Source organism: Rhinopithecus roxellana, chromosome 8 (assembly GCF_007565055.1).
Source record: "Rhinopithecus roxellana isolate Shanxi Qingling chromosome 8, ASM756505v1, whole genome shotgun sequence".
NCBI classification, from domain to species: domain Eukaryota; kingdom Metazoa; phylum Chordata; class Mammalia; order Primates; family Cercopithecidae; genus Rhinopithecus; species Rhinopithecus roxellana.
In genome coordinates this window covers 48,788,020-48,809,059 of record NC_044556.1, presented here as the reverse complement: position 1 = coordinate 48,809,059, position 21,040 = coordinate 48,788,020, and the positions used below count along the sequence as shown (strand labels likewise).

Below are 21,040 nucleotides of genomic sequence, written 5' to 3'. Positions count from 1 at the left end.
CTAAAATAGAAATAGTAGTGGCACCTGCCTCCTGGGGTTTTTGTGACTGTGTTAACATGTTTGTACAGTACTCAGAGGAATGCATGGCACATAGTAAAACTTTTAAGTTTTAATTTAAGAATAGAAGAGAAAAACATCTTATAAGTGGATCTAAGGTGTTCGGAGATGTAGTTATGTTGGGGAAAGAAAAAATCTCTCTGGCTGTAACGATTCTACGGAAGATCCTTTCCAGTCCTTAAAGGTTAAACAGTTGAACGCTAACCTCCTGAAGAGCCTAATTTTATTCTTTGGAACTATATGTTTGGCAGATTTTTTGCTCAGTCGTTTTGATCATCAGAAAGGCTAAAAGTAGGAACAACTTATTTCCTTGGATTAGGGATTGAAAAATCTAGATTTTGATCCCAGTCACTGGGTGAACCCACATGCTTATTTCAACCTCTGTGCTGTCTCTTTCTCCATAAAGTAATGGGAAGCAAGATGGCTTCAAGGAAGGAGCCAGGGTCTGAGAGCAGTGACTGGAAACCTGGAAGAAACCATTCACACCCCATGTGCTCCATTCATTCATCTCTAAAATGCCTGTCAATCAAAGTCAGGCAAATTGTGAGAAAATGAAACTGTATGTAGAAGTACTTCAAAAATAAAAATGTTTTATGTTCACAGCATTATTATCAGAAATAATCTTTGCTACCAGCTCATCATAAATGCTTGGCAGATTAATGAGGTGATTTGATAATTGTAATGTTTTGAGTTTCTTTGGAAGACGTGTGTAACACAAATGCCAGGTGTTCCTCTTATGGGAGAACCTGAAAAAGTCACAGAGGATCTAACTACATTCTTAGTACATCATGCTGAGTATTATAGAAAAACAAAACTTTACAACAAGGTTCTTGTCTTCTAAGAACATAGTCTTAACAGGGTGATAAAATACACACCTAGGATTATTCAGTACGACATGTGATGGAGTGCTAGAAGCAGACAGAAAGTACTAGAAGAAGTTATGGAGGGGGACTATATAGGTGGTAACTGCTTTTCTTTTCCTGAGGTAAATGTTTTCTGATGGCTTTGTCCATGCAAGATTCATTTTCTACTTCTATTTTCCCAGTGATTTCTAATGTTCATTGACAGGTTACAAAATGGTTTATGATTATATATGTCAAATTTGACAACCACAATCCATTTCTTAGTCTAAACCAAAAAAAAAAAAAAAAAAAAAAAAAAAAGCTGGAAGATGATGGGGGATAAAAATAGAACCTTAAATATAATCAAGACCAAAATGTTTTTTAACATGCTCTCTCCTGAGGTCGGCATAGAAACATTCATAATGTTTTCATTCTAGTTCTTTTTCCTGACTTTTTTATTTAAAAAGGAAAAAATTTAATTGAATGTACTCAGAACTTCCATAAATTTCTTTCAGTGTCCCAAGTAAAATAGCTGGGACTATTGCAGATTTCTAATTGAATAAATAGACCTTTAACGTGTGACAATGATCACAGTGCTACAACCTGGGATATAGCTGATCCTCCCAATTTTAGCCCAGTCTCCATTCTCTCGAAGTACATGTAAGCTGCAGCACCTGAGCTGTTTCTAACTCCCTTTGGTTCTGTAGTCACTAGTCCTGCACCTAATAATCTCCTGCTTCATTGCTATACTTTGTCAGTAAGATACCAGAAGCTGGAAGGGTGTTGATAAGGGGATAGTGGTTACAAGAAAACCATAATGGAATTGCCCTGGGAGGGAGCAGAGATTTAAAGTATGTCTTGGTTTTACCTGAATTCATCTAGGCTTCCCTAAATAAAGGACTTTCTCATTTGTTCTCTAGCTGGGTTTGGGAATATTTTATTGACCTTTATGCTTCAAATTAGCCTTGCAAATTGGCTCAAAAAATATCTTAGCCTTCAAAGATGTTCTTTGACTTTCAGAATTATGGATCATTCCCATGCTTACCCATGCCTGCAGTCCCTGTCATTAAGCAGTGAGAACACGAGACACATACTCGGCATAATTTAATAGAAAGATCATGGAAATCAGGGGGCAGAACTGATTGTATTTGGTGTTGGCTCAATATTTGATTTCAGAAGTATCTCCTTTTAAGTCCCCCCACCCCCAAGGCCCTGAGAGTATAAACGTAGATTAATTTGCATCATGGTTTGAAATTGGGGGTTGTTTCATTTCAGGGCTGTTGTTTGCCATCAGAACTGAAACACCAGATAGTCACTATGGATCTGCGGTGTCAAGGGGTTTCAAAGCATTGTTTTGAAAGAAGAAAGACACAAGTTTTTGAGGGTTTTGTATTCAAAACTACAGAAATGTAAGGGAGAATACATAGCTAAAGAGAAAACTGCCTTTCTCACCCTGCTCACCCTTGCCTGGTCCATGCTACTTGGGTGGGAGGCTTGCATGCTTGACAGGAAGTCCTAGTCACCCTCCAGCTGGTTGTGGCCCCTGAGCATTTGTCCACAATGGGAGCATCACCCTTTCCTTTCACCCTGATGGAAGTGGAGGCATGGTCTAGCTGCTTCGCTGAGTTGGCTAGTGCTTTCACCTTGATCCTGTTGTAAGGGTGTTTTATGTCTCTGTTTTTGCTCCCAACTTCTTTTGGGTGGCCTTTTCCTGTAGTGTGCCCTGGAGATGCGAGATTTTCCTTTGGCAGCAGGAGGTACGCCCCCAGAGAATGCTGGAGCTGCAAGGGGAAAGGACCCACTTCCACAGCAGAGAAAAACAAAGAGGAAAAAGGCATACAGGCAGCCAGCGCTAAGGAACGCACCCAGCAAGCAGTGGGCCGGTGCCACTGCCCCCAGCAGCTGTTTCTGCTGCAACCCGAGAGCAACTCGGTGAGCCTGTCCCGTTTGTGACTGCAAGCTCAGGATTTCAATCAATGCATTCCAGTAACCCTAAAGTGAGGAACTCTCCATCAGGAAACACACAGAGGTAAGGGCTAGGGCCTCTTCCTGCAGCCCATTGGGGATGCCATAGTCACACCATGAACACTCATTGGTGAAACAGTATGTTGAATTAGAAGTAAATGAAACCCAAATGGGAAAGGAAGAGAAAATAGACTAGTAAGTAGTAATGTAAGAGTAAGCAGGATACAGTGTAATCAAAGATAATGTTAGAGTTTTCCTTTGTTATTCTTCTGTTCATCATTCCCTGACCTCTCCACCCACCTCCCTGCCAAAGCACAAACAAAAGGACCATAGAGACCAACCAGTACAATCTGCCCAAGTTGGCAAACAGGGAAACTGAGGCCTGGAATGGTGAGGAGGCCTGACGCCTTAGAACCAAAACATTATTCCCCAGACTCCCACTGTGACACTTTTTCCTCTGTTTCCCAGTACTTAAACTGTTACTCTAAAAGAATTTTGTCCTCCCTCCCTGAGGGCAGCGGTTGGTTTATCTGCTTTGGTGGAATACTGCTTGTTGGGAGGGATTAGTATCCTGGAGGATTTCCCTAACCTGACAGTCACCAGCTCCCGTGCTCTTTGGGACCTGCTTGCATTTTCCATCAGGGAAGTGAGGCTCTCCTACAGCTGTTCTTGTCATCAGCCTGGGGCTGGGTAGTATTTTGATCTTAACGATGCCTGTTTGTTTACTCTGAGCTAGTCTTAGTGTAAGAGTCACTTCTCTATGTACATAGAAACCGTTGTCCTTTATTGACAGAAGCCCTGGAGATGGGTCCCCATGTGACTCTAGGGTTCCTGAAACCTGGCAGGCCACTCTGCTTGATCCTCCTCTCTACTGATAGCTCTGAGATGGGATCGGGGTGGTGGGAGCAAGCAAATGGCTGAGGTGAATCATGGGGTGGTTATTTTAGTCCTAAGGGTTTCCTTGACCCCCAGTAGAAACTGCTTCTCCCTAATTTGTGCTGACCAGTTGTATCTGGTGTCTGATCTTCCTTTGTTATTTGTTTCTTTTAGTAGCCCTAAGTCAAAGCAGGAGGTGATGGTCCGTCCCCCTACAGTGATGTCCCCATCTGGAAACCCCCAGCTGGATTCCAAATTCTCCAATCAGGGTAAACAGGGGGGCTCAGCCAGCCAATCCCAGCCATCCCCCTGTGACTCCAAGAGTGGGGGCCATACCCCTAAAGCACTCCCTGGCCCAGGTGGGAGCATGGGGCTGAAGAATGGGGCTGGAAATGGTGCCAAGGGCAAGGGGAAAAGGGAGCGAAGTATTTCCGCCGACTCCTTTGATCAGAGAGATCCTGGGACTCCAAACGATGACTCTGACATTAAAGGTATGTCTATAAGATCTTTGAGACTCAGAGGGAAGTAGGTATTCCTGAGGGAAGGCCTCTGACATTCGACAGAGGCAAGAGAGCCTAGTATCAGACAAGTGGGGAGAGTAGGTATGCAGATGCAGGAGTTCTCACAGTTTATGATGGAACTGTTTCTTCTCATTTTGTTACTAGCTGAAGAATTGTTTGGAACCTCCTAGTTAAGGAGTTCTTGCCCTTAAGGATGCAGTGATTTAGGGGTTATGGTAGGATGTTTCACAGGCCTAACCCTGTTTGTACACATGTTTCTGGCCTCTGTGCTGTTTGTACTTTAGTTTCAAGCCAGTCACTCTAGTTTGTCTGTGCCAGCGGCCCCCACTGGGGCAGTTTTTCTGGTATCCCCTTCTCTTCTCCATCAGAGCAATCCTCCAAGGCTTGGGTCTTGTATTCTCCAGTTGCCATTTTGCCAGACTTGCAGACACAAGAGGAAGCCTTTATGGCCCTGGCAGTAGTCCAGATTTGTTACAGCTGATTTTAGTGTAGCAAGAATGAGTGGCTACCAGATGTGTAGAGATTTGGCAGGTACCAAAATGGAGTGAGCCAAGAAGGGTATGGGACCAACAGCTGTGGTTTTAGGCTTTTTTCCTCCTAGTATAAGACCAAAAGTCTTAACTGTAGGCCAGAACATGAAGTTAGTATTCAAGGAATGGAAGTATGATTTTCCAACCCAAATTAGAAATGAAAACCTGGGTGATTGTTTCTCCTCCCTTCCTCCCCTCCTCCCTCAAGTGTTTTGGCAGGCCTGCTATAAGTGCTAGCACTATGCTGGGGGGCCATGGTCAGCAAGATAGATACAGCTGTTGTCCTCAAAGATTTGAATGCACCTAGAAAGCTGATTATTAGACAGTTACAGTAAAAGATGATAAATGCTAAAATAAGAGAAGTTAGAGGGCTGCGAGATCCATCCCCAGTTAAGTCTAGGAGGTTTCAAAAAGGTTACCAGGAAGAAGGGACATTTACGCTAATATATGAAGGAGGTGTAATAGAGAGGTAAGGAAGTGGGGGAAGACTACTCTGTGATTAGTCATTTGAGAGAGAAGAGTATTTGAAATTTTATGAGTAGAAGAGGTTTCCTCTTAGCAAGGTGGTACTTCCTTGAAATTCTCAAGGTTGGTTTGTGTTGTGATACTATAAATGCTGGCAGAAGAAAGGAAATTGTATTCTTTCTATGACGAGTCATTTTATTCTTTTAGAATGTAATTCTGCTGACCACATAAAGTCCCAGGATTCCCAGCACACACCACACTCGATGACCCCATCAAATGCTACAGCCCCCAGGTCTTCCACCCCCTCCCATGGCCAAACTACTGCCCCAGAGCCCACACCTGCTCAGAAGACTCCAGCCAAAGTGGTGTATGTGTTTTCTACTGAGATGGCCAATAAGTAAGTTGATGGCTGTGTCTTGCTGTTGGGTAGGGCTTGTCTGGGGACTTAAGTTCTTATTCCCATTGCAGATTGATCTTTTATTATCACCTAAAGTTAACAGTACAGAAAGAGATAAAACATAAAACCTCCCCAACTCAAACTCCCCCAGAGGCAACCACTGATAATATATCCTTTGCTTCCCTTTCAGAAATTTTTCATGCTTGTACAGATATACTTATATACCTCTTTTTCTTTTTTTGAGATGGTGTCTGTCTCTGTTGCCTAGGCTGGAGTGCAGTGGCGATCTCAGCTCACTGCAACCTCCACTTTCTGGGATCAAGCAATTCTTCTGCCTCAGCCTCCTGATTAGCTGGGATTACAGGAATCCATCACCACGCCCAGCTAATTTTTTGTATTTTTTAGTAGAGATGGGGTTTCACCATGTTGGCCAGGCTGGTCTTGAACTCCTGGCCTCAGGTGATCTGCCTGCCTCAGCCTCCCAAAATGCTGGGATTACAGGCATGAGCCACTGCACCTGGCCATATATACCTCTTTTTATAGAAGAAATTGATTGCACAATACACACTTTTCTGCAACCTACCTGTTACTATTTTCTAAACAACACAAGTAATAAATGTCCATTCTAGAAAAATTAGAAAGTATAACTAAAAATTAGTATCTCTGGAATTCACAGAGATAACTACTGTAAACATTTTTATATATAAATTTCTAGTGGATGGATGAATCAATTTTTATTTATCAGAACTGTGATTATACCCTACATATGGTTTTCTGACTTGTTTTTCACTTAAGATAAAAAGTGAATCTTAATAGCCTTAAACTGTCACTAGGTATTGTACGATCTTATCTTCCCCTTTCTTGGGTTGGGATTTTGAACTCAGATTCTCTGTAAAATGCCTACCACAGTGGATTGGTTTCAGGAGAAAATCTTGGTTTTTGTTTTTTAATGCCTCTTTTGAGATTTGCTGATGGCTATCTTTTAATTTTAGAATTTTGATGGTAAGTGGTAAACATAAATAATGAAACATATTTGTCTTGATTTCTTCTTCAACATTTGTGGTGGTTCTTTATATTCCTTCTTCTCCCTTACAAGTTTATTGTGGGGTTAAAGTGCTTTGGAATTACAGTTAGTGAAATAGAAACAAGTTCTAGTGTGTGCTATCTCTTCCGTCTTTGCAGAGCTGCAGAAGCTGTTTTGAAAGGTCAGGTTGAAACTATCGTCTCTTTCCACATCCAGAACGTTTCTAACAGCAAGACAGAGAGAAGCACAGCCCCTCTGGTATGTTGTTTCAGAAACCGAGTAATGGTCTACAATGACTGCAAAGGAAAGGAGGTGGTGAATTTAATTGATAGGAAGGTAGTCTTGATGGTATGAGCTGTGTTCTTGGCATTTAACCTAATTCTGACATTGTGGGGCATTAGGCATATCATACTATATTAGCCTTTTCTACGAGAAAGTTGAATTGCTAGGGGGAAGAAGATGCAAACTAAAAGAGGACCTACAAAGATATCTTTGGGTTTCCTTCATGTAATCGTCTCTGGGAAAATCTAAATTCAGACCCTGTGTACAGAGCAGGTTTTTTAAAAATAACACTCTTGAGCTAGTTGAATAACAAAGAACAGAAAAAAAGCAACAACTAAAACTTCTGGTGTACATGATGACAATATCATAATCAGAGCCTCTTCAACTTTCAAAGTGATTCATATTTATTTCAAAGTGGTAAGACCATTGAATGCTTTTAATTGCTTGATATTTGTAAAATTGTAATAAATGTTAGTCTGTTTTCTATCTGGATCTTAAGCACCTGCTATAAACTCCATTAGAAAAAGCATACAGTGGATGTAGTTTACCAAATTGAACCAAAAGATATTTCTTGTATCTGGCATCATCAAGCCATTGCATCAAATGCTGTGGGAGATACTAAGAGGTTCAAGACACAGTCCCTGCTTTCAGGGAGCATGAAATCTAATACTGGGATGAGTCTTTTTTTTTTTTTGAGACGGAGTCTTGCTGTGTCACCCAGGACGGAATGCAGTGGCGCCATCTTGGCACACTGCAAGCTCTGCCTCCCAGGTTCACGCTATTTTCCTGCCTCAGCCTCCCAAGTAGCTGGGACTACAGGTGCCCGCCACCACGCCTGGCTAATTTTTTGTACTTTTTAGTAGAGACGGGGTTTCACCATGTTAGCCAGGATGGTCTCGATCTCCTGACCTTGGGATCCGCCTGCCTTGGCCTCCAAAAGTGCTGGGATTACAGGCGTGAGCCACCGCGCCGTGCCCTTGGCATGAGTCTTAAACATGGGAAAAGTTAATTGACAATAAATGATCAAAGTGACAATTCAAGATAAAATAGGTGGCATCTTTCCTATTTTGTGTATCAGGAAAGTCTCCATCTTTGTAGACATAAGCAGAGCTTAGGCCTTCCTAAACTTAGAAAAGGAATTTCACATTCCCCATGCATCTTGACTACTCAAGGGTAGAAGATGCATACAATTATATTTAAAATGCGTATTGTCCTGGAATGAATACGGTACAGTACAGCTGAAACCAACCTTTTATTGACTTAATGGTAGTTCTTAATATCTACACCTTAATACTACACCTACACCTTCTCTGGTACTAAAATCAGGAAAGGAATTAAGGAAGGAATTGGGAATAATCCATTGTTCCCCATCTGAATGTTTTCTGCTGTCATGGTTTCCTTATATGAAATCAGTACCCACCCACAACAAACGAAACCTGACCAACAAAACCAAACTTAAAATGGTACTAGAAGGAAAATCAGGGTGACCTCTACACTCCAGTTAGGAGTTGTGGACATGAAATCTACTTTTGACTGTACAGAATCATATAAGATTCAGCCGATCTTACTCACACAACTCGATACCTACAGACAGAAGTGCATGGATACCTCCAAATCCAACATTCATATATGTATTCACAGAATATAAGTACTCAAAGATATGTTTTCATGTATATATAACACAAATTGTTCATATGCAGAGGTATACATAATTATTTGTTTACATATTTGCACACAGGTAAACATTCCAGAGAGTAGGTGAAGAGGTAAGAGCCTGAAGGGTTTGGAAATATGGACTGGATTAAGTGAACAAGTAGGAGCAAATGAACACGAAAAAAGGATCTGGAGAAAGGCCTTTGGTGAAAGGTCTCTGAGACAGAGTTTGTAGATCAAGCCCTTCTGTTTGTCAGTGCCCTCTTAGATTTCAGCAGTGCTATTGGTTTAGACCCAGAACATATACATCCCTCTTCCAAACATTCAAGGTGTCCATGTCAGCTATTGTAGGTGAGTGTGCTCCCACCCTGGACTTACATAGCATTGGGACTTAATAAATAATAATAAGGCAATCATCCAGCATGTTATAAAAGGGCAGTCTACTGTCTACTGGAAAGAACAGTTCAAGAGACACCATAAGCTAGATAGCCTCAGATTTCTCCACAGAAGCTTCCTGTCTGCAGCTTATCTCACTACAGTTAATGTACAAAGTCTTATCAAATATGGAATCAGTGATCACAAACCAAAAACAGAAACCGGAGATGTCAGACCCCCTGGAAACTCCAGGAGGGGAGCGCCTCAGTAGTCACCCTGCCAGAGGAGATGTTGAAATGGAGCAGCCTTACCCGCTTCCTCGGCTGGTAGAGTACAGAGCTGCAAGTGACTTACGCTTTCTCTTTCAGATGGCAACATCAGGCCTTTTGATTGACAATGAGAAGTCTATATACCCAGTTATACTTTCAGGGAAAAGAAAAAGGTGTTAGGTACAGCCTCCCACATACCAAGAAACTAATCTCTCTCTGAATCAGAAACACATAGTAGACATGTGATATCAAACCTGTTCCTCAAAATAGATACTGAAATGTATTCACTTTGGCAGAGTGGCTCTCCCCTGGCATACTTTTAAAGTTATTGAAACCTAATCTTCAGCACGGGAAAGAGGATGCCATTTGACAGTAAGTTTAAAAAAAAAAAAAAAATCCAAATGTCTCCTTGCCCAAAAGAGGGTTGTACATGAGCAATTTCTACAGCCATTGTCAGTTAGATTTATGTGACTGGGTACAATTCCTTTATAACATATCTTGCGCTTTTAATTGCCCTTCTGTTCAGTTTACCAGTGATTTTTAAAATATTTGTTTGTCTTCAGAACACACAGATATCTGCCCTTCGGAATGATCCGAAACCTCTCCCGCAACAGCCCCCAGCTCCAGCCAACCAGGACCAGAATTCTTCCCAGAATACCAGACTGCAGCCAACTCCACCCATTCCGGCACCAGCACCCAAGCCTGCCGCACCCCCACGTCCCCTGGACCGGGAGAGTCCTGGGATAGAAAACAAACTGATTCCTTCTGTAGGAAGTCCTGCCAGCTCCACTCCACTGCCCCCAGATGGTACTGGGCCCAACTCAACACCCAACAATCGGGCAGTGACCCCTGTCTCCCAGGGGAGCAATAGCTCTTCAGCAGATCCCAAAGCCCCTCCGCCTCCACCAGTGTCCAGTGGCGAGCCCCCCACACTGGGAGAGAATCCTGATGGCCTATCTCAGGAGCAGCTGGAGCACCGGGAGCGCTCCTTACAAACTCTCAGAGATATCCAGCGCATGCTTTTTCCTGATGAGAAAGAATTCACAGGAACACAAAGTGGGGGACCCCAGCAGAATCCTGGGGTATTAGATGGGCCTCAGAAAAAACCAGAAGGGCCAATACAGGCCATGATGGCCCAATCCCAAAGCCTAGGTAAGGGACCTGGGCCCCGGACAGACGTGGGAGCTCCATTTGGCCCTCAAGGACATAGAGATGTGCCCTTTTCTCCAGATGAAATGGTTCCACCTTCTCTGAACTCCCAGTCTGGGACCATAGGACCCGACCACCTTGACCATATGACTCCCGAGCAGATAGCGTGGCTGAAACTGCAGCAGGAGTTTTATGAAGAGAAGAGGAGGAAGCAGGAACAAGTGGTTGTCCAGCAATGTTCCCTCCAGGACATGATGGTCCATCAGCACGGGCCTCGGGGAGTGGTCCGAGGGCCCCCCCCTCCATACCAGATGACCCCTAGTGAAGGCTGGGCACCTGGGGGTGCAGAGCCATTTTCTGATGGTATCAACATGCCACATTCTCTGCCCCCGAGGGGCATGGCTCCCCACCCTAACATGCCAGGGAGCCAGATGCGCCTCCCTGGATTTGCAGGCATGATAAACTCTGAAATGGAAGGGCCAAATGTCCCCAACCCTGCATCTAGACCAGGTCTTTCTGGAGTCAGTTGGCCAGATGATGTGCCAAAAATCCCAGATGGTCGAAATTTCCCTCCCGGCCAGGGCGTCTTCAGCGGTCCCGGCCGAGGGGAACGCTTCCCAAACCCCCAAGGATTGTCTGAAGAGATGTTTCAGCAGCAGCTGGCAGAGAAACAGCTGGGTCTCCCCCCAGGGATGGCCATGGAAGGCATCAGGCCCAGCATGGAGATGAACAGGATGATTCCAGGCTCCCAGCGCCACATGGAGCCTGGGAATAACCCCATTTTCCCTCGAATACCAGTTGAGGGCCCTCTGAGTCCTTCTAGGGGTGACTTTCCAAAAGGAATGCCCCCACAGATGGGCCCTGGTCGGGAACTTGAGTTTGGGATGGTTCCTAGTGGGATGAAGGGAGATGTCAATCTAAATGTCAACATGGGATCCAACTCTCAGATGATACCTCAGAAGATGAGAGAGGCTGGGGCGGGCCCTGAGGAAATGCTGAAATTACGCCCAGGTGGCTCAGACATGCTGCCTGCTCAGCAGAAGATGGTGCCACTGCCATTTGGTGAGCACCCCCAGCAGGAGTATGGCATGGGTCCCAGACCATTCCTTCCCATGTCTCAGGGTCCAGGCAGCAACAGTGGCTTGCGGAATCTCAGAGAACCAATTGGGCCCGACCAAAGGACTAACAGCCGGCTCAGTCATATGCCACCACTACCTCTCAACCCTTCCAGTAACCCCACCAGCCTCAACACAGCTCCTCCAGTTCAGCGCGGCCTGGGGCGGAAGCCCCTGGATATATCTGTGGCAGGCAGCCAGGTGCATTCCCCAGGCATTAACCCTCTGAAGTCTCCCACGATGCACCAAGTCCAGTCACCAATGCTGGGCTCGCCCTCGGGGAACCTCAAGTCGCCCCAGACTCCATCGCAGCTGGCAGGCATGCTGGCGGGCCCAGCTGCTGCTGCTTCCATTAAGTCCCCCCCTGTTTTGGGGTCTGCTGCTGCTTCACCTGTCCACCTCAAGTCTCCATCACTTCCTGCCCCATCACCTGGATGGACCTCTTCTCCAAAACCTCCCCTTCAGAGTCCTGGGATCCCTCCAAACCATAAAGCACCCCTCACCATGGCCTCCCCAGCCATGCTGGGAAATGTAGAGTCAGGTCAGTATGCTTGCATCCTCACAGTGCACCTTGTAGCTGGAGACGGCTAGAGCCTGATACAGTTACTTTAAGAAAACTGGTGTCTTGAGTACACCTCTGGCAGTCTTTGTTGAAATGGCTGTATTTGTGGCAAGGTGCATAATCAGTGTTTCCATGGGGTTATGCAGAAGTGCCCAATCTCAGCAAAAAATATGTGTGTCAGAGGGACTGTTAAAAGGAAGAGGGGAAATGGGGAATATGTGTTGGGTTCCCAGAATAATTTACATTCGCACAATGAACAGATGCAATAAAATGTCTTAACAGTGGATGAATGTGGCTTCTTTAAATACTGGACCCACTGCAAGCGGCTGCCCTTGAATCGAGATTCTGGATATAATCCCAAACAGAGACAGGGGAAGCTGCTGTAAGACTTGTGTGGTTCTTGTAAATACCTGTTGACCACAAAACCTTCTCCTTAGTAGACCACAGTTTTCACAGATGAGCTACAATTTAGGAGGATTTTCTTCCTGGGAGAGATTCTTGCTGATGATGATGGTTTTGTGAGTGGGACTTGAGGTGGTCAGTGGAAGTAGCGCCAAGGTGTAAAAACTAGGTTGGCGCTGTTTCCACCTGAGAAAGACTAGAATCAGAGCAAGATAGAAGATTTATCCTACCAAACTAAAGTGTCTCTCCGTGGAGTAGCAGTTCACTGAAGCAGTACAGTGGAACAGCCCCCCGGACCTTTTTGGTTCAAACATCTTGGTTGTGGAAATTAATCAAGAATGCGTGTAGGGTAATGTCGTTAGTACCTGGGGCTATATCACTAGTCTGGCTTCATGGCATACTAATACCTGAGTCGAATTCTAAACTGTGATTGGCAAGGGAAAGAGATCCACTTATTTCACATTCTATTCAGTGAAATGGTTGTCTGTAAACCATATTTTCCCCAAGCTTGAACTAATATTTCTAACACATTCTGGTGTGTTTGTCTTCACATCTGCTGATCCGTCATGTCACCTCCACACCACGCCGCGGTCTCCCTCTGCACTCACACAGAGCTTGACTAGAAGATTGATGATTTGTGTCTGGGGTCTAATAACACTGTCCTGTTCGTCTGTTTCATTCCTGGCCTTGCTAGTTCATAATCATAGGGCCCAATACCCTTCAAAAGGAATCTAATTCCCTGCCCGTTTTGTTTTATTTTGCTTCCTTTTAGGTGGCCCCCCACCTCCTACAGCCAGCCAGCCTGCCTCTGTGAATATCCCTGGAAGTCTTCCCTCTAGTACACCTTATACCATGCCTCCAGAGCCAACCCTTTCCCAGAACCCACTCTCTATTATGATGTCTCGAATGTCCAAGTTTGCAATGCCCAGTTCCACCCCGTTATACCATGATGCCATCAAGACTGTGGCCAGCTCAGATGACGACTCCCCTCCAGCTCGTTCTCCCAACTTGCCATCAATGAATAATATGCCAGGTAAGAAATCAGAAAGGCAGGTTGTGGAGTGAGTGCTAGACCAAAGAGAAACCTCTTGAAGCGTTTTCTCAATGGCTGTACACCTGAATAGGTGGAAGTTCAACAAGTAGAAAAAAATCTTCCATCTAAGGTAGTTTCAGTAGAATGAAAGTGTCTTGACTAGAGGAAGATAATTTCTTATTAGCTTGATTCCTTATTTGTAAGAAAGCAGGTTTCTTTATAGTTCTGATGCTTCTGTGTACCTGGATGGTTTTGAGGGTTGTTTTTGTTTTTTTTCTCTTTGGGTCCTCATGTAGCAATATAGTGAGCCGTTTCTAACAGGCTGATTGGAATGTCTTTAGTTCTCAAGTACTTTTGTCTGGAAGAGCAGCCTCAAACCACAAGTAGTCACAGGATTTCAGACAGTGGAAAGCTCCTATTTCCTAGAAAAGCCTTTTTTTTTTTTTTTTTCTTAAGGACTAGGGAGATAATAAAATACCTTCCCTTCCCTACACATTCGGTACACCTTCATTCCTTATACCCACCCCTCATCTCAGCCCCTGCCACCTGACTAACAGAAAATGATCAGGATGGTGAAAGCGATCAGCAAAGAGACCATGAGTTTTCAGCCATGAGTTTCTGGTTCCAATTCTATTCTGATTGTTATGAATGCTATGTATTTATCGGTAACTCTAATTAACCAGGTTAGTACATGTACCAGGAAGAGCATAAGCCTCATACCACACTCGGTGATAATTCCACAGAGAGACCAAATACTTCAGTGTCCCAGGGACTGTATTAGAATGTTACTTTCCTTTTCTATTAAAAGTTATTTCTTTAACATATCATGTAATCTCGAGTTTTAAATGCTTTCTCTATAAGGCACTATAAAATAATGCCAAATGCCAATTAAAAATGACCTGTTGATAGTTTGTTATGATTCCTGATCACTGGGATTGTAGTACTGATTTCTCCAAAAGGACCGTACTTGAGTCATTCAGGCAAATTGTTTTCTTCTGTGTTAAATGTCTCCAATGAGGAAGACGAAACTCATTTATGTGCTAATTTATAACTTTTCACACATGAGAATTTCTCCCTTGCTATCTTCTACACACTCTTAAATCATACAGTTTAAGACTCAATAATATATTGTCCTGTAGAGCTCTTGGTTTGTATGTCCCCGGATGTATTATGATCTTATTGATGGCGGGGATTGTGTGTTGTATGTTTTCCCAGCATTGTACTATGCGCATTGGATGCACAATAATTTTTTTGTTAATTTATTATAGTTTTTCTGAGTTGATTTTTGGTTAAGTTGATTCCTTTGATATCTTTATTTTTCTAGGAATGGGCATTAATACACAGAATCCTCGAATTTCAGGTCCAAACCCCGTGGTTCCGATGCCAACCCTCAGCCCAATGGGAATGACCCAGCCACTTTCTCACTCCAATCAGATGCCCTCTCCAAATGCCATGGGACCCAACATACCTCCTCATGGGGTCCCAATGGGGCCTGGCTTGATGTCACACAATCCTATCATGGGGCATGGGTCCCAGGAGCCACCGATGGTACCTCAAGGACGGATGGGCTTCCCCCAGGGCTTCCCTCCAGTACAGTCTCCCCCACAGCAGGTTCCATTCCCTCACAATGGCCCCAGTGGGGGGCAGGGCAGCTTCCCAGGAGGGATGGGTTTCCCAGGAGAAGGCCCCCTTGGCCGTCCCAGCAACCTGCCCCAAAGTTCAGCAGATGCAGCACTTTGCAAGCCTGGAGGCCCTGGGGGTCCTGACTCCTTCACTGTCCTGGGGAACAGCATGCCTTCAGTGTTTACAGACCCAGATCTGCAGGAGGTCATCCGACCTGGAGCCACCGGAATTCCTGAGTTTGATCTGTCCCGCATTATTCCATCTGAGAAGCCCAGCCAGACGCTGCAATATTTCCCTCGAGGGGAAGTTCCAGGCCGTAAACAGCCCCAGGGTCCTGGACCTGGGTTTTCACACATGCAGGGGATGATGGGCGAACAAGCCCCCAGAATGGGACTAGCATTACCTGGCATGGGAGGTCCAGGGCCAGTGGGAACTCCAGACATCCCTCTTGGTACAGCTCCATCCATGCCAGGCCACAACCCCATGAGACCACCAGCCTTTCTCCAACAAGGCATGATGGGACCTCACCATCGGATGATGTCACCAGCACAATCTACAATGCCTGGCCAGCCCACCCTGATGAGCAATCCAGCCGCTGCCGTGGGCATGATTCCTGGCAAGGATCGGGGGCCTGCCGGGCTCTACACCCACCCTGGGCCCGTGGGCTCTCCAGGCATGATGATGTCCATGCAGGGCATGATGGGACCCCAACAGAACATCATGATCCCTCCGCAGATGAGGCCCCGGGGCATGGCTGCTGATGTGGGCATGGGTGGATTTAGCCAAGGACCTGGCAACCCAGGAAACATGATGTTTTAAGCTGCTAAGATTGGATGTGCCGATCCTTGTCAAGATGAGATTCCAGGTCCTGAGAGCTGCTTTGAGGGAGTTCCAGGAGTACTTACTATTGGTCATGCAATAGGAGAACAGAGACCCGAGGGCTGCTTTGGGGGAGGGGGGAACTTGAGAATGTATGGATTTACCTGAAAACAAATTATTCATTTAATCAACAGGTGTGTTTTTTTTAAGATTTATTTTTTAAAAATTATTTTTGTGGACTTGGGTATCCATGATGGCACCTACTTTTGGGAACCTGTAGCTGTGCTTTGAGAATTGCCATCGGTCATGTGTTGCACCGTTCTCTGTATGTTTACGTCCTTTGGACTGGCTTCTCCCAGGATTCTTTTCTGTTTTTGTTTTTTTGATTTGGGCTTTATTTTTTTTGTGTGTACTGTACTATATTGTAAAAGGGATTTTAGCAGAGACTTTAGTCTTTGGGGCAAGAGGAGAACAGGAATGCTGGGCTGTTTACTTTAGGTGGAGAATCCATCTTCAGACCTTTGGACTATTTTCTTTCAACTCCAGTGTATAGAAAAACCAAACAGCGACCTCAGAGCAGAGTATTAATGAAAAGCACAAAAAAAGGAACTAAGTTCAGCGAGGGGTGGGGGGAGGGGGGAGATTTTTCTTTTGAAAAAATAATGACTCTTAGGACATTTGTTTTTCAGTTCAAGTGCTCTTCAGCACTGTCTGTCTCCCAATATACCAACCCACTGGCACATTTTTCTCGTTTTCTCTCTCCCATTTTGCTCTGTCTCCTCAGTTAAGTGTTTCCTTCCCTTGTGCCCCCCACTGGTGACCCTCTGCTTCCCTCTCTCTTTCCCTTTGGCAGCTGCAATACACAGTGTTATTTTGGGGAAATAAATCTAGCAAAGCCTCGCCTTCCGTGCCGAGCGTCCTCCTGGCTCTGGGAGGGAGAGGTCTGTCCTTGGGATGCTCTCTGGTCTTTTTTTCCCCTAAGCCTTTCTCTTCCCTATCATACCCTTCCCTGCCCACCTTGTTTTCTGTTCTCCTTTTATTAGGAATTCCCAAGTGAATTTTATTAATGTGGGAGTGGAACAGATGCTAAAAGCTATCCAGGATTTTGTTTGTTTGTTTTAAATTTTGTGGTTCCTTCCCTTTCCTCCCCCTCCCATGCGTAAGACGTTCTGTGTAACCTCCATTAAATTTGGTACAAAACCACTCGCCAGAGCTGTGGTGTCAGAAAAATAAAATATATTGTTTCTTACAAAATTGAACTGCCTTTTTTGTTCATTTGGATTCCTGATTGTTTAGTACTGGGCATACCGGTTGCCATGTGACCCAAGGCGTAAACTCTTTGTACTGGAGTTGATCAATAAGGTGATGGTTAGGGAAAGCAAATAAAAGTACCTTCTCAAAGCATATTCCATGCTGTTAAGGAATAACTACTCATATAGGTTTATTCCGTACTGTTCCTATCTCAGTCATGAAATCCTAGTTATAAGCAGAAGAGCAACCCTGGTCCCATTGCTGAACTTTACCTCTAGGGCAATTAATGGTCTTCATTAGGAATGTTTGTGAGAGCCAGTTTAGTGGTATGAAGTAATTAAGAAGGCCAAAGGTTGTATAGTTATTTGAATAAGCTATGAGGTGTCCCTGGGTCTTGTTAAGGTAGAATATTATTACCATACCTGCAAATTATGGGTTTCCACAGTCCGTGGGTTTCCGTGGTCCTTTCTGGCTCCCCACCTCCCCCTCATCTCCATCACCTCTGCTAACCCTGCTCAGTCGTTGTGCACAGTTCAGTTCTCACCACACACATCTTCAGCAGATCAGTGTGTATCCTGCAAGTTATGTGTCTAATGGACTCGCTGTTGTGCTTCTGTGCAGTTAATTCTGTTCTGGTGTGTGCATTTCTTTTGAGTTGTAGGTGTTTTTAGCTCAGCAAGTGGGCGTCTGTGTGCGTGTTTGTTCTTAGGTGAGAGAATCTAATCGAGGAGCGGCAGGTGCAGAGTCATCTGCAGACAAACTTGGACAAATTGGGCTCTGCTGGTGTTTCACAGTCTGAGCTTTTCTCTCCGACAATTGTTTTGGAGAGCCATTTTCTCTTCCTTTTCAGCAGCCCTGTCTTCTCAGTAACGCAAGTGTCCCAGACAACAGAAAATGTGGAGATGAACATTTGAGTGCCTACTCTACCAGTCGTCTCCACGCACTTTATCTTGCTGATTTTTAAGGGGCTCTATGACGTGAGTGGTAATGATCTCGTTTGCAGATGAGAAAACCGAGCTCACAAGTTTAAGAATTCTGATTCAATCTGGTGTATTGTGTTGGTGCTGGGTAGTGAAACTTTCATGTTGTAGAGAAATTAGGATAGTAAAATGAAGATTTTGTTTCACAAACTTAGCCATGTTTCTGGGTTCTCTGGTTTTAAAGTCTGTAGATGAGAACAGACTGACAGCCAAGCATGGGCAGCACAAGATGAGAACCTGAAGGAAGGGCCCTACCTGGCATTTGCCCACTGGTCTGGCTTCTTGGGGCGCTCCCCTCCTTGGTGTACCCAAGTGTTGCAGTCACTAATGGTGTGTGGTCCTGTTGTTACTCTCACAGGCAGGGAGTCAAGGCATAAAAGGTACCCATAAAGCAGAGCAGGTACCCACTTAGAGGGCTAGCAAGAGACCGGTGGGTCTGGCTGCTGTGTGTAGCTGGATGTGTGGCACTCCTCTCACAGCCCCCTGCTGGAGAATTTGCGGCAGTGCAGAGCAACTTCCCCACCTGGTTTTTAAAAATACCCCATCATACATCTTCCTTCACTTTATCAGCACATGCCATTTCATCACGATCATCTCTGACAAGCCAAATTTAGGGTCTAAATACAACAATTTCTCATTTACTAAGATTGTTACAAAGTAAAATTACATTTAGACTGGATGCTACTGCATGGAGAACTGATATAAGATTTTTAAAAAAAATCAGTGAAAGAGTGATGAAGATGTTTCATATTAACACATTCCTGTGAAAGCCCAGCCAATCTTCTCTCCTTCCTCTTCTGAATTTTGGGACTGAATGGAGAAAATGCAGTAGTGACTTGTTCACTTCAGGATAAGTGGTGGAGTGTGTGTGACTCATAGCATTTTTTCTTAAGGACTAACTAGAAGTATGTAGCATTTTCCATGCAACAATGTAAAATAAAATACTTTTCTTTAGAAAAGATTCAACACTTATAAATGAAAACAGACGTAATTATAGGAGTCTTATGAAGGAGGCGGCATGAGAAAATAAATTGAAAACAATTTTACATATTTAAAGCTACTCCTTATAAATGGATCCAGCATTTCTCCCAGCCTCCCTGCGCTCTATATTTATTGATATTATCATCAAAATGCAACTGTGGTCATCAGGGCCAGCCTAACGGATGTGCCACCTGTGCAGTTGGACAGGACCCAGCTTGGTTTAATGCTCCACCATCACTGTTTGGAGTTCTTCATTATTGAATAGGGGCTCCACATTTCCATTTTGCCCTGGGTCCCACAGAGTGCTTAGCCCGGCTGTTGTAAACAGAAATCACAACAGCTCCACAGAGGTGCTGCGACCCCAGTCTCCATATTTATTCTTGCTGCTTAACAGGTGGCCAGGATACTTGCTGTGTTCCGCTTAAACTGTCTACACTTCAGTCATTTCCTTTTCCTTTTCTGAGTAATTTCAAGGTGCTGAAAGGAGAGGGATGTAGCATTTTAACCCAAGGAATCATTTATTTAGCAAATATTTATAGTGCACTTACTGTGTATCAAGAACTATGCAAAGGCTGGGATGTGGAAACAGGTGTGTAAACCAGTTACTGCGATACAGTGATTGCTACAGTGAAGGTATGGACAGGATGCAATGGGCCAGAAAGGAAAATTCAATGAATGCTCAAAGGAAAGGTGATTTTTTTGAACTGACTCTTAAAGGAGAGAGCATTCCTGGAGGATGGTGGTGAGCATTGAAGCAGAGGAAATGGGAACAGCAAGGGCCTGCTGATGGGATGGCCTCTTTAAGGGAGGAAGAAATAAAGAAGTAAGAAATAAGCCTAGGCCGGGCGCGGTGGCTCACGTCTGTAATCCCAGCACTTTGGGAGGTCGAGGCGGGCGGGTCACGAGGTCAGGAGATCGAGACCATCCTGGCTAACATGGTGAAACCCCGACTCTACTAAAAATACAAAAAATTAGCTGGGCGTGGTGGCAGGAGGCTGAGGTAGGAGAATGGCCAGAACCCAGGAGGCAGTGCTTGCAGTGAGCCAAGGTTGCGTCACTGCACCGCAGCCTGGGCAACAGAGTGAGACTCCATCTCAAAAAAAAAATAAAAAAATAAATAATAATAATAAAATAAGCCTAGAGAGAGAGTGGGTCACAGAGAGCCCAGTGTGGCCCACTAAAGAGTTTGAACTTTGAAGTTTTAAGCAAGGGATCAGGTAATCAGATTGGCTGGGATGTGGAAGATAGGCTGGGCGCGGGGTGAGAGAACCACAGGAAGATCACTTGCAAAAATTTGCTTATTCTACAAAATCCTTAGACTCATCTCTTTTGCTTTAAATAACATTAAATTGTATCATATTTCCCATGCTGTTTAAACAACTTGAGCCTCACTGCCACTTTCTTTTCTCTAACTCAGACCTGTAATTTTTTTCAAAGTCACAAACCCTTACTAAGAAAAGTCATGAAGTCCTAATTTGGTGGTAAGATTTTAATAACACATTTAAAGCAATAAGTGTATAAAGCACAAAACCAGTGGGTGGCCAAACATTTCCTATTGGAGGGAGCTAAATCATAAAAATAATGTTAAAAGGAAGGTATGCTATGAGGATTGTAATAGAAGTTGTCTCTATTTAACATGGCTTCTTATCTGCGTTACTGTTAAACAGACACGAATCTATTTTCTGCCTATAGGTGACCCCACTTCAGCTGTTAACTTTCTGTCTCAGTGCTTAATTGTGCTTGGTAATCAATACTGTCAGATGAAGACGGTGAGTATATGTATGACGATAGAAAGATAAAATAAAGAGAAGAATCAGAAATTATTTCCTCACACAGAAAGCATGGGAAAATTCACTTATTTCACCAAAC

At 44.3% G+C, this 21,040-nt stretch overlaps 1 protein-coding gene across 5 annotated transcripts in view; it reads left to right on the top strand.

Moving 5' to 3' along the window:
- BCL9 (BCL9 transcription coactivator) overlaps nt 1-17,213 on the top strand; it is an 89,786-nt gene extending 72,573 nt beyond the window's left edge. Inside the window, exons 4-11 of one of the 5 annotated variants that reach the window (XM_030936467.1) lie at nt 2,175-2,308; nt 2,617-2,928; nt 3,915-4,231; nt 5,464-5,653; nt 6,836-6,935; nt 9,820-12,061; nt 13,257-13,517; nt 14,842-15,987. In XM_030936467.1, the coding sequence (XP_030792327.1) occupies nt 2,876-2,928; nt 3,915-4,231; nt 5,464-5,653; nt 6,836-6,935; nt 9,820-12,061; nt 13,257-13,517; nt 14,842-15,959 (4,281 nt within the window). In that variant the 5' untranslated portion in view covers nt 2,175-2,308; nt 2,617-2,875 and the 3' untranslated portion in view covers nt 15,960-15,987. Of the gene's footprint in view, nt 1-2,174; nt 2,309-2,616; nt 2,929-3,914; nt 4,232-5,463; nt 5,654-6,835; nt 6,936-9,819; nt 12,062-13,256; nt 13,518-14,841 lie in introns of all 5 variants that reach the window. The other 4 variants (XM_030936468.1, XM_030936469.1, XM_010383991.2 and 1 more) reach the window with 4 other exon arrangements.
- The last annotated feature ends 3,827 nt before the right edge of the window (nt 17,214-21,040 follow it).